At 42.2% G+C, this 13,400-nt stretch overlaps 1 protein-coding gene across 1 annotated transcript in view; it reads right to left on the reverse strand.

Moving 5' to 3' along the window:
- Positions 1–13,400, reverse strand: part of MAP2K5 (mitogen-activated protein kinase kinase 5) — a 150,914-nt gene that overhangs the window by 31,634 nt on the left and 105,880 nt on the right. Inside the window, exons 18-19 of the mRNA XM_054387914.1 lie at positions 7,340–7,366; positions 6,996–7,028 (exon numbers count right to left, since the gene is read on the reverse strand). Coding sequence (XP_054243889.1) covers positions 6,996–7,028; positions 7,340–7,366 — 60 coding nt within the window. The remainder of the gene's footprint in view (positions 1–6,995; positions 7,029–7,339; positions 7,367–13,400) is intronic.

Genomic DNA, 13,400 nt, shown 5'->3' on the forward strand with positions numbered 1-13,400 from the left:
TCTTGCTCAGGTTGGTCTAAAGGTAATTATTCAGCAATTCCTACCTGTGGTTTTACCTTGTTCCTATATAAGTCTTGGAATCTCATACACTGGTAAGGTCACAGTTTCTGCCTCAATAAAAGCATATCTTAAAACCACTTCTCCACAGGACAAACGATGGTGGGTTTGGGTACACATGCTCTATCCTAACACCAGCTTTTCCTGCATGGAAATCTTCAAAACTCTGGGAATTTCCAAGGTTAGATGTCGCTGTTTATGCATGTAAATCATTATGTGTCTATCCTAACATTAGCTTTTCTTGTGTGGAAATCTAACCTTGAAAATGTGCAGTTTTGATGGTGCTACTGTTTATACATTTGAAATCATCACGTGTCTATCCTAACACCAGCTTTTCTTGTGTGGAAACCTTCAAAACACGAGGAATGTTCAGGGTTAGGTATTTTTCATGCATTGAAATCAATACCTGAGAATCTAAAGAGAAATTTCTAAAGAAAAAACAGGAAGTCTTGTTTCATTCTGAGCATTTGGAGTTTTCCTCTTCGTTTATAGACTAGCAAAACATAGCACTGATGTGTAAGGCTAAGAAATTCAGTACTCAAGAGGACTCAAGAATGGGTTGGTTGGATGTGACCTTAAAACCCACCTAGTTCCAAGCCTCCTGTCCTGGGCTGGGACACCTCCCACTAGACCAGGCCCCATCCAGCCTAGCCTTGAACACCTCCAGGGAGAGGGCATCCACAACTTCCAGTGTCTGATCACCTGCATAGTAAAGATCTTCTTCCTAATGTCCACTCTAAATCTACCACGCTCTGGTTTAAAACCTTTACCCCTCATCCCATCACTACAAGCTCCTTATAAAAAGTCCCTCCCCAGCTCTCCTGTAGCCCCCCTTCAGGTAACTGGAAGATCACACTAAGGTCTCCCAGAGCCTTCTCTTCTCCAGGCTGAACAGATCCAACTCACTCAGCCTGACTTTGTAGGAGAGGTGCTCCAGCCCTCTGATCATCTGCATGGCCTCCCCTGGACCTTTTCCAGCAGATCCATGTCCTTCTTGTGCTGGGAGCACCAGAGCTGGATGCAGTACTCCAGGTGAGGTCTCACAGGAGCAGAGGGGCAGAATCACCTCCCTTGACCTGCTGATCACACTTCTTTGGATTCCACCCAGGACACAGCTGGCTTTTTGACTGCCAGAGCACACTGCCAGCTCATGTAAAGCACCTCATCAACCAACACCCCAAACACCCTGTGGGTTTTTAAGGCTATGCCACAGCAACAGATAGAGGGATTTATTTAAGCAGGTTAAAAATAAAAGAAGGGAATAGAAACAACTGGATAGGGTAACGAGTAATAAGTGCAGGTTATTTTTTCTATGGGAAGACAGTGAAATGCTTCACAGCTCAGCATCAACACTACCCTGGTGGTTAACTGATGCTGATAAAGGTTTCTAGAGTATGGATTAAAAAAAAAAAAAAAAAAAGAGGTCTTTGGTTTGTGGAGTTTGTAAAGTCCTTGAGCTAGATTAAACTGCAGTCTTGTGAGACCGAGTATCTCTGTGGGGGCACTTAACAGAAATGCTCAAGAAACTCATGGAAAGCTTCTCACTACTTACTCATGAAGCTATCAAAGGAAGGATTCGTGAAGACAACTAATTATTTTTTTCCTTTAAATTCCTGCCTTACTCATCAAATAAGAAGGGTTTTGAGTGCTGCCTCCTGTTTGTAAAAATAAGGTTTGCTCTTGAAAGCCTCCACTCCTCAAGCTTCTAATGCAACTGGAAAAAAGCATTAATTGATGTAAAACCTGACAATCTTTAGATTTCAGAGTCACCCCAGTAAGTGAAATTGGGTAGCCTGCATCTCTCCCATGCATCATTGCTGGGGCCTGCCACATTAATAGTGTTATTCTGAGGCTGTGTTGTTTGCTGTTCCAAATTATCATCTGAAACAGATTCCATTCACAAAACCTTTTTTTCTTTTAAAATGCAACTTATGAAGCAGAGTCCCACTGCTGATACTGCACTGCAAATTTATAGATTCACAGAATGGTTTGGCTTGGAAGGAATCTGAAAGCTCATCTAGTTACAACCCCGTGCCATGGGCAGGGACACATCCCACTAGACCAGGTTGCTCAAGACCTCATCCAACCTGGCCCTGAACACCTCCAGAGAAGGGGCATCCATGACCTCCCTGGGCAGCCTGTTCCAGTGTCTCACCACCCTCACTGTAAAGAATTTCTTCCTAACAATTAGTGTACATCCACCCTCCTCAGGCTTTGTCTGGGTGACCAGGAAACACAGGGTCACATCTAGGACATCTTCCAAGCCCTGCAATGGCTCCTGCTTCCAGCAGGACTCTGTTCTCCTTCATGTGGGAGTGTTTCTGGAAAAACTGCACACCCAGTAAACCATGCAAACCCTTCCCAACAGGGATTTATCTGCACCACTCAATGCTTGTCATGGAATGTTTTAGTAAGTTGGAGACAAGCTAAGTTGAGAGTTAGAACATCCAATGACTCTCTGCTCCCAAATAACAACAGCCTGCCTTTATTACTGCTGGCTGTGTTGCAGGGCAAACCACATTAACAACTAGTCTAATCCTCATCTTTGGACCAGGAAGCAGGAGTCTTATCATGGTGGGAGATGCTGCTACGATTAGGAGCGTTGCTTAAATGAGCGTGTCTTATTTGTAGCTGGATCAGATTTCACCAGAAGTTACTACCACATGTTAAAAAATAAAGGGTCTGGCAGACATGTGGCCTATTCACACAATGCTCCTCGCTGATTTGCCCATTAAAAAAATAATCCCAATGCCATTAAAAGGCCAATAACAGAATTTAACGAAACAAAACAAAAAGTCCAGCAGTTTGTTGTGATTTGAGAAGAATCACATTGCCTGGCATTATTTTTTTGTTGTTGAATTATCCTGTTTCACTCAATTTCTGCAAATAAATTCAAGTCCCAGAAAATGAGCAGAATTTTTGAACTGCAAATTGACCTGCTCTGTCTCACACATTTCATTAAGGGTTTAAAAACAGCTCAAAAAATGTCACTACTGCAGAAGATTAAAATCTGGGGAGACGTGGTGCTGAGGGACATGGATTAGTGGTGGCCCAGCAGTGCTGAGCTCACAGTTGGACTTGATGATCTGAAAGGTCTCTTTCAGCCAAAAGTATTTCTGTGATTCTGTGAACATCCAGTAACTCCCATGGACAGTTTATAGTCCACAGTGCATCACCTTACAGAGTCTGAGAAGAGTCCAGGATACCTTGGTAATGCCAAATTAACCTCTTAGCTAGTTGAGTCATCAACTATCCTGTTAATTAAGAATGGTTATGAATGACCAGGACATTAATTTTTGCATTCCTGCTGGAACATGGATCAGTTCTACAAAAAGCCCAGTGATTGCCAATATAACAAACAACTACTATAAAGAATCAGGGTCTTCATGTTGCTAAAACTTCAGGTTCTCCCCATATCAGGCCCTGGGGTGAGTACCCTGGGGTCAAAGAGCCAATTTCAAGAAACACTCTTTTCCATAGAGATTTTTAATCACAATTTTAGGAGCCAAAGGTCCAAACCATCCCCTGTGACACACACAAATATATTAAAGGACTTGAAAAAAGTTTACAACTGCAACAGCGTCAGCAAATTATCACCATGGCCTGAAGGTATATGGAGAACAAAGATCCTTTAGGCAGCTCCATCCTGCAGATCTGTTCCTTCCACATCCTATGACACCATAGCTCACCCAGAAGCTAAGCCATTATGGGAGCATTGCTGTGCTCAAGCTGTGAGTTACAGATCATCACTCCTCACTGTTCTGATCGTCATTAAGGTAGGTGGGGAATTCTGCACCAGGATCTGGAGGTTCCTACTGGAATAGGCTGTACAGTGCTAATGCAAGAGAGGGGCTCTGCTCCCATCTTCTGTGAGTTTTAGGATCTCCTTACAGTCAAGGGGAAAATTTGACCCCAAATCATCAGTCTTACAACACTAAGCATTTCTAATCCCTAATACTCATGGTAGTAACACCAGTGGTACAATACCAGATAGCAAAGAGACTTTCTCTCTCGAAAGGTCCTTGTGTAGAAGGAGAGAGCATCATCCAAACAAGCAGGTCCCTCTGCTATTCCCTGGGAGGCAAATCTTACAGAATCATAGATTTGTTTTGGTTGGAAGAGAACTCTAAGATCATTGAGTCCAACCATCGACCTAACACCACCATGGCCATTTAACCATGTCCAAAGTGCCATGTCCACACATTTCTTGAACAAGCCAACACTACTCATCAGCTAGAACAGAGTAACCCTTACTAGAAATGTTCTCCAGGATGCCATCATGGCAAGAATTTGCACTTCCAGGTGTGTCAGCCAGTTTCGAAGTGTTATAGACCTTATTAAATTACCCCCTAACAACACATAGGTACCAAAGCAAATCACATTGGAGAGCCAACCCACTCTCCTCTTTCCCTGGGCTCTAAAGGTTGTGGCACACAACCTCCAGTTAGATATTGAGTATGTTGCAAAACAAGCCAGTTGCACTGAAAAAAAGAACCTTCATCTGAGCTATGCTCTGTAACCTTGAAGTCTCAACATGCCCACAAGCACAGTGTACTCTGAACCAGCAGCTCAGGAGAATGATGGCTCCATGGCACACTAAGGCACATCAAATGAGCTCAAACAAGCAAATGCCAAATCACTAACATTCAAGCTAGCTGGTTTACAGGATGCACATAAGTTCCTTGGCTAAAGGTTTTGTAGGAAGGCTGGAGCAATTCTTATGGAATGGTTTTTGGGTTGGAAGGAACCTCCAAAGGTCATCTAGCCCAACCCCCCTTTTCAGTGAGCAGGGACATGCTCTGTTAGATGAGGATGCTCTGAGCCCTATCGAGCCTCACCTTGAATATCTGCAAGGATGGGGCCCCAATTAACTCCCTGGGCAACCTGTTCCAGTGTTACACCACCCTCAAGGTAAAAAACTTCCTCTTAATGTCCAACCTAAATCTACCCTAATTTCAAACCATTGCCCCTTGTCCTATCACTACAGGCCTTTGAAAACAGTCCCTTTCTGGCCGCCTTGTAGGCTCCCCTTCAGGTACTTGGGGAAAAGAATGAAAGCTGTGAGAAGCTCTATCATAAGAAGCAGCTCTTCAGGGCTCTGTTTTAAAACACTGAGCTTAGATACAGGCACCAGCACCATTCCTTTTAAAGGTAACTTGTCAAGTAGTAGCAAAACCATTTCGTGGGCTGCAACCCCAGAATCTGGGCAGCAGATGGAGGGAGGGAATTCTGCCCCTCTGCTCCACTCTGCTGAGACCCCACCTGCAGTGCTGGGGTCAGCTATGGAGTCCTCAGCACCCCAGAGACATGGACCTGTTGAAGCAGGGCCAGAAGAGGCCACAGCAATGCTGGGAGGGCTGGAAGCCCTCTGCTGTGAGGCCAGGCTGAGAGAGTTGGTATTGTTCAGTCTGGAGAAGAGAAGGCACCAGGGAGACCTTCTGGTGACCTTTCAGTGCTTAAAGGGGCTGAGAAGAAAGCTGGGGACAGACTTTCAAGCAGGGCCTGTTATGACAGGACAAGGGGTGATAGGTTTAAAACAAAAGAGGGAGCTTCAGACTGGAGAGAAGAAATCTTTGATATTGAGGGTGATGAGACCCTAGCTCAGGTTGCCTAGAGAGGTGATAGATGGTTCCTCCCTAGAACCATTCTAGGATAGGTTGTTAAGGATTCTGAGCAACCTGCTCTAGTTGGAGATGTCCTTGGTGACTGCAGCAGGGTCAGACTGGGTGACCTTGAAATGTCCCTTTCTGCACAAACCAGTCTGTGATTCTATGATAAACCAGAAGTATAAATACAAACATCTTTAACTTAACTTCTTTAGGATAGAGATGGCCTTTTGGTACTGTTATGAAGAAAATTGGTGCTTTGGATTTTCTCTGCCTCAACTAAAGTAGTACGAAACAGGACCAACGATGAAAAAGACGGAAGAAGCAGAATTGCCTAGAAAAACCTCCCAAGGAACTAGACCACCACAAAGAAACAGGTAAAGGGGCTAGAGGACTGGGAGAACTTTCATTTAGACAAAAGATACTTGCCCATTTTAATTTAAGTGCATCCCTCAAGCCCCAAATGTCACTTTTACAAAGTTCATCTAAGTCAGTAAGTCATCCTCTAATAAAAGGACAAAAGTGCTCTAACATCTTGAGAGTAGCTGAATTGTCTAAATGGACCCATCAACACCCAATGACTCCAACCAGATGAGCCAGCAATGACCTTCTGCTGGAGGCTGAGGCAAGCCTTTTAAAAACTGTGGCTTATTTCTCTCCTTCAAACTTCCTAATTACCATCATCATCTTATTAAATGTTCTCAACAAGGCAAAACTGACAGCAGTCTGCCCTTGGCTATTGCCTTACTGTCAAGAGTTGCAACCCCTGCTTACATCTCAGCTTGGGAAGGGAGAAGGAGCTGCAAGAAGTGTTTCCATTGAGAAATGTGATAGTCACCAAATTCAGTCTGCTGCTCACACCTGGATGTCTTGCAGCTCAGCTCTTTATTTTGTCCTGGTTAAACAAAACCAATGACGTTCAGATGTTTTCCTGCTCACACCTGGCTTTTCTCTCTTTACCCAAACACTCTTTTTGCCTATCTCAACCAGATTAAATATGCTCTATATTGTGCTGTCACTTGAATGTCTCTGTTCCAACTCATCTGACAAAGGCGGAGGATCAACTCACACCATGAGGTTGAGACTTTGAGGCCTCAACGGTAAAAGGATGGAGCCCCCCAGACAATTGAGTCTTTCCAAGGCTCAATATTCAGAGTAGAAAACCAGCATAAAGTGGGACGAGGCCAGTTTGTGTTTGACAGCTCCAAGCTGCACAAGGCAACTTGTGCTCTGAGGATGTTGGGCATTGTGCTTCATTAGGAAACAAAATATAAGCTTTCCACTCCATTAGGAATGACTTTAGGAGTGAAAGCACATAAGACGACGACTCACCTCATCAACAATGCACTGCAATAACTGGAGAGGCTGCAATGGGAAGAAGAGAGGGAAAAAGTATTAGCCTATATGCAATATCTTTACAGTGGAGTGGAAAGAAAAAATCATTAATGCAATAAAATATAGCAAGATTAATCAACAGCAGCAAACTCTTATAAAAACATTGATGCTCAGGATGTTCTATTATTTCTAATGGTACCTAATCTAATACAGGCAGTTAAAGGTTTGCATTTTCCTCAAAATGCAATTTGCTAAGTTTAAAACAAGGCATTCAAGCATGCAGAGGAAGCAGCCATCAGGAAAAAGAAAAGTGAATTTTTTTCTGAACTCATAAAGCTTACCATTAAAGATCCCTGGTTTTTCTGAATCTGAAAAAAAAGGCAATATGTAATTAGCATGTCATAATCAAAATGACTCACTTGGACACATTATGATCACTGAGAGAAAATTATTGCATCGCTGGTGGCAATTTGTGGGCATGTGTTAACACAATTTACATAATGAAAATACACAAATGTTAATAGCTCGCTTCTCATTTATAGGCGAAAGTCAGCAGAATGTTAATTTCACACAACACTTTTTAGTACCCTCCAGGTTGTATTAGAATAGGAAGAAAAACCATAATCCATTTCAAAAGGCTGTTTACGATTCAGATATAAATAATGTTTTATATTGCTAGATTGTGAACACTGGGCTTAATGTTGCAATCATTGCTAATGTTATGAAGCTCACTCTTTTTAAATTAAAAACCGATTTATTTAAAATTGAAATTAAATCATAGTCAGAAATTAGAATTTTGGATTACTGCCAGGCTCTCCTCACAACCCCTTTTTTTTTTTCTTTTTTTTTTTGTGTGTGTGTGTGAAGAAAACTTTAATTATGTGGTTGAAGGATCTACTGCTGCTCAGGAAAGCCTTTAACACTCCTACTTTTACCCCAGTTTCTTCCATATTCCAACCCAGTTTTACTTTGGCTGTGAGCGGAGCGCTGCCATCTGCGAGGCTGCAGAGTTTGATGAACTTTGTGTTGTTTTAAATGGCCAAGGAAAGACTTAATCAGTCATCCCTGATCCTTCTTTGAATTTCTTAGCATGACTTTGGTTGGGAAATTAATTAATAGTTTGTAGCAAAAGCCCATTTGATACCTTACAGAGAGCTACAAAATATTCTGGCCCATACCAGCATTTTTTTTTTCCTGTTTTGAGTAGAAAGAAAAAAAAAAAAAAAGAAACAAAAGGCAGAATGAGGATACAAATGATTAAATCCAAAGCACAGAGCAGGTACTTGGTGCAGAACATCTGACAGAATTTAGGGACGCTGGTGCTCTGCTCATTTGTGCATCCAAAGCATTCCTAATGGGTGCAGATAATTAACGACGTATTTCTCCTCCGCAGACACAAAGTTGCTCGCGACCCAACACAATCACCATGTGAACAGAATGCGGTCCTTGGTGAAAACGTTATCTTCTAACAACAGTTTATTTGGCTTGCCCCTTGCATTTCATATTCTCTGTTGGATGGTGCCACGATGATGAATGTTGTAGGGCTGCCATCAGCGTTGGAAGTGCTTTCTCCCAATGCCCAGCCAGAGGCAGGATCCTCTACTAATACTTCACAGGTAGTAAAATGCAACGTAGAGGAGGTGGAAAACTAGCACCAAGAAAATCGCTGGTATTAGGCAAGTGAAGTATTTCATTATTGTATTAATGCACAAATATATAGATAAAATTCCTGAATTTAATAATCTCAGAGGTCTTTTCCAACCAAAACGATTCTATGATAAGCAGGAGGTGTCCCTGCCCATGGCAGTGGGTTGTAACTAGATGATCTTTAAGGTCCCTTCCAACCAAAACCATTCTGTGATACAATTTCTGTATATAATCTTATTTTTTCCAAGGAAGAAAAGAAATAATAAATAGAAGCAGCCCATTATATTTTTTAAAGGTTAATCTCAATCTATTATGATTTAACACAAGAAATTTGCTGTGCTAGTGTTAACAAACAAAATATTCTGGGGGTATGAAAAGTCTTTTTATGTCATTCTTCACTTTCAGATGCTAAATGACAAAACAGACTCAGCTTATTCAATAGGGATTATTCTGAGCTCCTTTATATGAGTGCTTATGAACAAGTGATTCAGTTTTATATCCAAAGAGAGAATCATTCCCATTTCCATACTGGGAAAATAGGTCTTTGTCATGAAAAGGAACAAGATCATATGGAATAGCCTCTACATAGACCTGATTATACCAAATTAAAAGATATTTAAAATACTATTTCTAATAAAAGTGTTTGAAGCTCCTAATGAAAAAATCAAGCAAGACAAAGCCAAGGCTTCCAGAATTCTCCCTGTGCCACTGCAACTCTCTGGCCCAGCTCCTGTGTGTCCTCACACACACACACGTCGTTACTGGGCTTTATTACACAATTTCGATGGCAACATATTATTTTGAGATCATCTTCATAAATTTTGCATTAAGGTAGCTGTGCCAGTACCTGGAATTGATTCAAAACGCTTAAGACACTCAATTACTTTTTAACGCCGTTACCCGATGTAATGACATAGCTGCTATTTCCCTTCCGTTTGATGATGCAACATCATTGTAATTGATTCATTTTCTCAATTAAATAAAGCTCCTCTGCTTGCCTCTGTGTGAATGCCACAGAGACTCTCCAGTTAGATGTATTACCTATTTTCCCAGCCTCAGATATATGGCTGGGAAGGCTGCGCTCTGCTCCTCTGTTAACTCTGCTACAAAATGCAACCCTACAGTCGGTATTTTTCAACTTCTGAGCAGCAATGAACTTTGCTGTCTTGATATTAGGCAGATTTTTCACTGTTAAAAGCCAGTTGTTTACCTTTTCCTGAGACCACATTATTGGGCAGCCCCCTGCAACTATAAACCAGCCCTAAAGTGACGATGACTTTACAGTCAGTGCTTCTCCTTCTGCGCACAGTTCATGGGTAAGAGAAGCCTCCAGTTTTATAGCACATTAAGAACAGTTTTTAAAGTACTCAACATAAAATGGTTTATCTTCTCCTTCACCCACGCTCCTCTTATCTCTCCCCTAACTGGTTTTCATGCACTGCTGGGAGATGAGAGGTTTCAGAGGCAGGTTTATCTCAAGGGATCTCAGCTTCAGCATGTGTTGTGTCGCTATCCCCTGCTGCGATGGAGAAACGGGCTCGTCCCTAAATCAATTCCTTCAACCCCCTGTGATGCTCAGAGAACTCAGAGCTCAGGACTGTCACCAGCTTGGTTTTACACTTACCAGGAGTAATTTCAAATAGTGAAATGGTGGCAGTGACATGACTGAAAATCTTGTTTCAAAGGAGCACAAAAAAAGATGCAGGTGCATTTTAAGTATATGGAGGAACACTCTGAGGTGCTCATTAGAACATCATTCTCCTCTCAGTCACTTCAAGCCTTTCACTGCCAACAGGTTCCCTCAGCCATGCCAGAATAATGTGTGTGAGCCCTTGACCTGCTCATGACTGCTCAGAAGGTTTTGTGAGCTTTTCATATGCAACTGAAACCAAGAAGGCCACCAGCATCCTGACTTGGATCAGAACTAGTGTCCAGCAGGAGCAGGGCCGGGACTGTCCCTCTGTACTCAGCACTGGTGCAGATGCACCTCAAATGCTGGGTTCAGTTTTGGGCTTATCACTCCAAGGAGGACACCGAGGAACTGGAGGAGGTCCAGAGAAGAGCAACAAAGCTGGTGAAGGGTCTAGAGAACAGGTCTGGTGAAAGGTCTAGGGAAAAGGTCTTGTGAAGGGCAGCTGAGGGACCTGGGGTTGTTTCAGCCTGGAGAAAAGGAGACTTCTGGCTCTCTACAACTCCCTGAAAGAAGGTTGGAGCCAGGTGGAGGTTGGTCTCTTCTCCCAAGGAGCAAGTGGTAGGACAAGAGGAAATGGCCTCCAGTTGCCCCAGGGGAGGTTTAGGTTGGACACGAGGAACAATTTCTTCCCCAAAATGGTTGTCAAGGCCTGGAATACGCTGCCCAGGCAGTGGTGGAGTCCCCATCCCTGGAGGGGTTTCAAAGCCATGGAGATGTGGTGCTCAGGGACATGGTTTAGTGGTGACCTGGTAGTGCTGGGTTAATGGTTGGACACAAAGATCTTAAAGGCTTTTTCCAACCAAAACAATTCTGTGGTTCTATGAAATTATGTGAAATTTGCAAAACTTAATCAGCTCTTTGGTATTTTTGAACATGGTTTTACTTATTGCATCTGAGTTTTTAATTTGAAGAAGCAGAGCAGATGATAAATCTATCACATTGTTTCTCAGATCATGAAATACTGATGGTGGTACCTGGATAAACTCCTGCATAAAGAACATTCTCTAAATGCCTTTTTTCTTCCTTTTTTTTTCTTTTTCAGGTTGGTTAAAAAAGCCAAAGTTTGCCTCCTGCTTCATCTACTATTTAATGAATGCATCTGGTTATGAAAAGCAACTTTTGACAGACTGTCAGGTTACATTTCTGTCTCCATGGTGACATTTTGGACGGGAGGTGGCCAAGAAGACCTCTACCATCCATTTCACATTACATTCACCAGCACAATCAAGGAAACTCAAATGAATCCACCCCGGGTAACTTGGAGGAGTCACCAGCTCTAGCCTTAATTTTCACTTTTACTCTCTGGAATTAGGACTTGCCCTGGAGCTCTTGTTTGAAAGATTTGCAGGTGACCCAGGGTTAGATCTTCCCATATCAGTTAACAATTTTTCTCTTTACATATATACTGCTTTTCAAGCCAGGGATATATATATTTTTTTTTAAATAGAAAAATACATATATCAACAAATCATACAGTTAGGATTTTTTAGGGGGAGGCTTTGCAGTAGGTTTACATTCTCCTAATAAAAAAATTTAAAATGTGGGGATTTAAAATGTAGATATATCTTATTTTTAATCTTTACCAATGAAGTTAAGTTTCATTGACCAGCAGGACCTACAAACACTGTCTCCTATTTACAAATGACCAACACAGACTTTGCTTTGTCTCTGCTCTGATATAAATGGAACAGAAACATGTAAACACACTGTTTCATAGCATCACACAATGGTTTGGGTGGAATGACTTCAAGATCATTGAGTTCCAACACCCCTGCCATGGGCAGAGACACCTTTCACTAGCCCAGGTTGCTCAAGACCTCATCCAGCCTGGCCCTGAACACCTCCAGGGAGCAGGCATCCACAGCCTCCCTGGGCAACCTGTTCCAGTGCCTCACCACCCTCACTGGAAAGAATTTCTTTCCAGTTTTCACCACCATGGGTTTTACTCTGGAATAAAAGTATGATTTCCAGACACATTATGTAAATTCTTGCCAAATTAAATTATTTATACTTCTGAAAGAATCCAAAGCATCAAGCCAGTATAACTGAACCCTTCTAATTCCTTCCTGACATTCTGAATGTTCTCCTCAACCCAATCTGTGAAATTTGCACTGTCACAAAACAAGCCGAAAAAACCCCCAAAACCCCATACAAAAGGGAGAGAATAAAAATAATTAAAATAGAAGACAATTCACATCAACCTTAATATTAAATATATTCTTACAATTATATTACGCTGGTTTTCCCAGAGGCCTACAAACAAATTTTTTCTGAGAGATTATTTCATCCACCACTGAACTGCAGCCACTTCTCACAGAAAGCTGTTTTACCAGAGTTTAGTAACACAGTTCAACAAAGTGGGCATGAAAAAAGCACATGCTGCTGAGAAGGGACTGTAAGAAGCCAACAACCACCACTACAACGGAGAATCCTCAGGAGAACACATTCCTCAGACAGCAGGATATGGGACCTGTAAGTCTTAGGCAAGAGAGAAATTCAGCAAACTGCTGTCCAAGACCTTGTTTCAAGCATCACAAAGTAAAATAAGTAGAACAAAGGATGGTCAATCAGACAGGGTTTAGTTCTCACCAATTCTTGCTTTATGCCACCCATGTTTATCAAGTTCAGTGAAATGACTATGAGGGTAATTTTGGAACACCAGGAGAACCTAGCAGACATTATGGAACAGGGAAAGTGATCACAACTGAGCAGCAAGAATAATAGAATCATAGAATGCATCAGGTTGGAAGCGACCTTGTTGAAAGGTCATCTTGTCCAACTCCCCTGCTGGAAGCAGAGACATCAACTAGTTCTGGTTGCTTAGAACCCCATCAGGTTTGACCTTGAAGGGTACAATGCTATAAAAAATGAGCTCCAAAACCCCAAAAGACCAGCACCACAGTGGGATGCCTAAGGGAGGAGGACAGTCTGAAGACACATGAAGTTATCCTTCCTCCATGCAGCACTAGAGTGATGCATATAAACCTGGGCACCTCAAGGAGGCATGGGCTGGCTGGAGAATGTTCAAAGGAAAACCATAAAATCAGCTGGAAATCCAGAAA

This window comes from Indicator indicator, chromosome 16, assembly GCF_027791375.1.
Source record: "Indicator indicator isolate 239-I01 chromosome 16, UM_Iind_1.1, whole genome shotgun sequence".
In the NCBI taxonomy this organism is placed as follows: Eukaryota; Metazoa; Chordata; class Aves; order Piciformes; family Indicatoridae; genus Indicator; species Indicator indicator.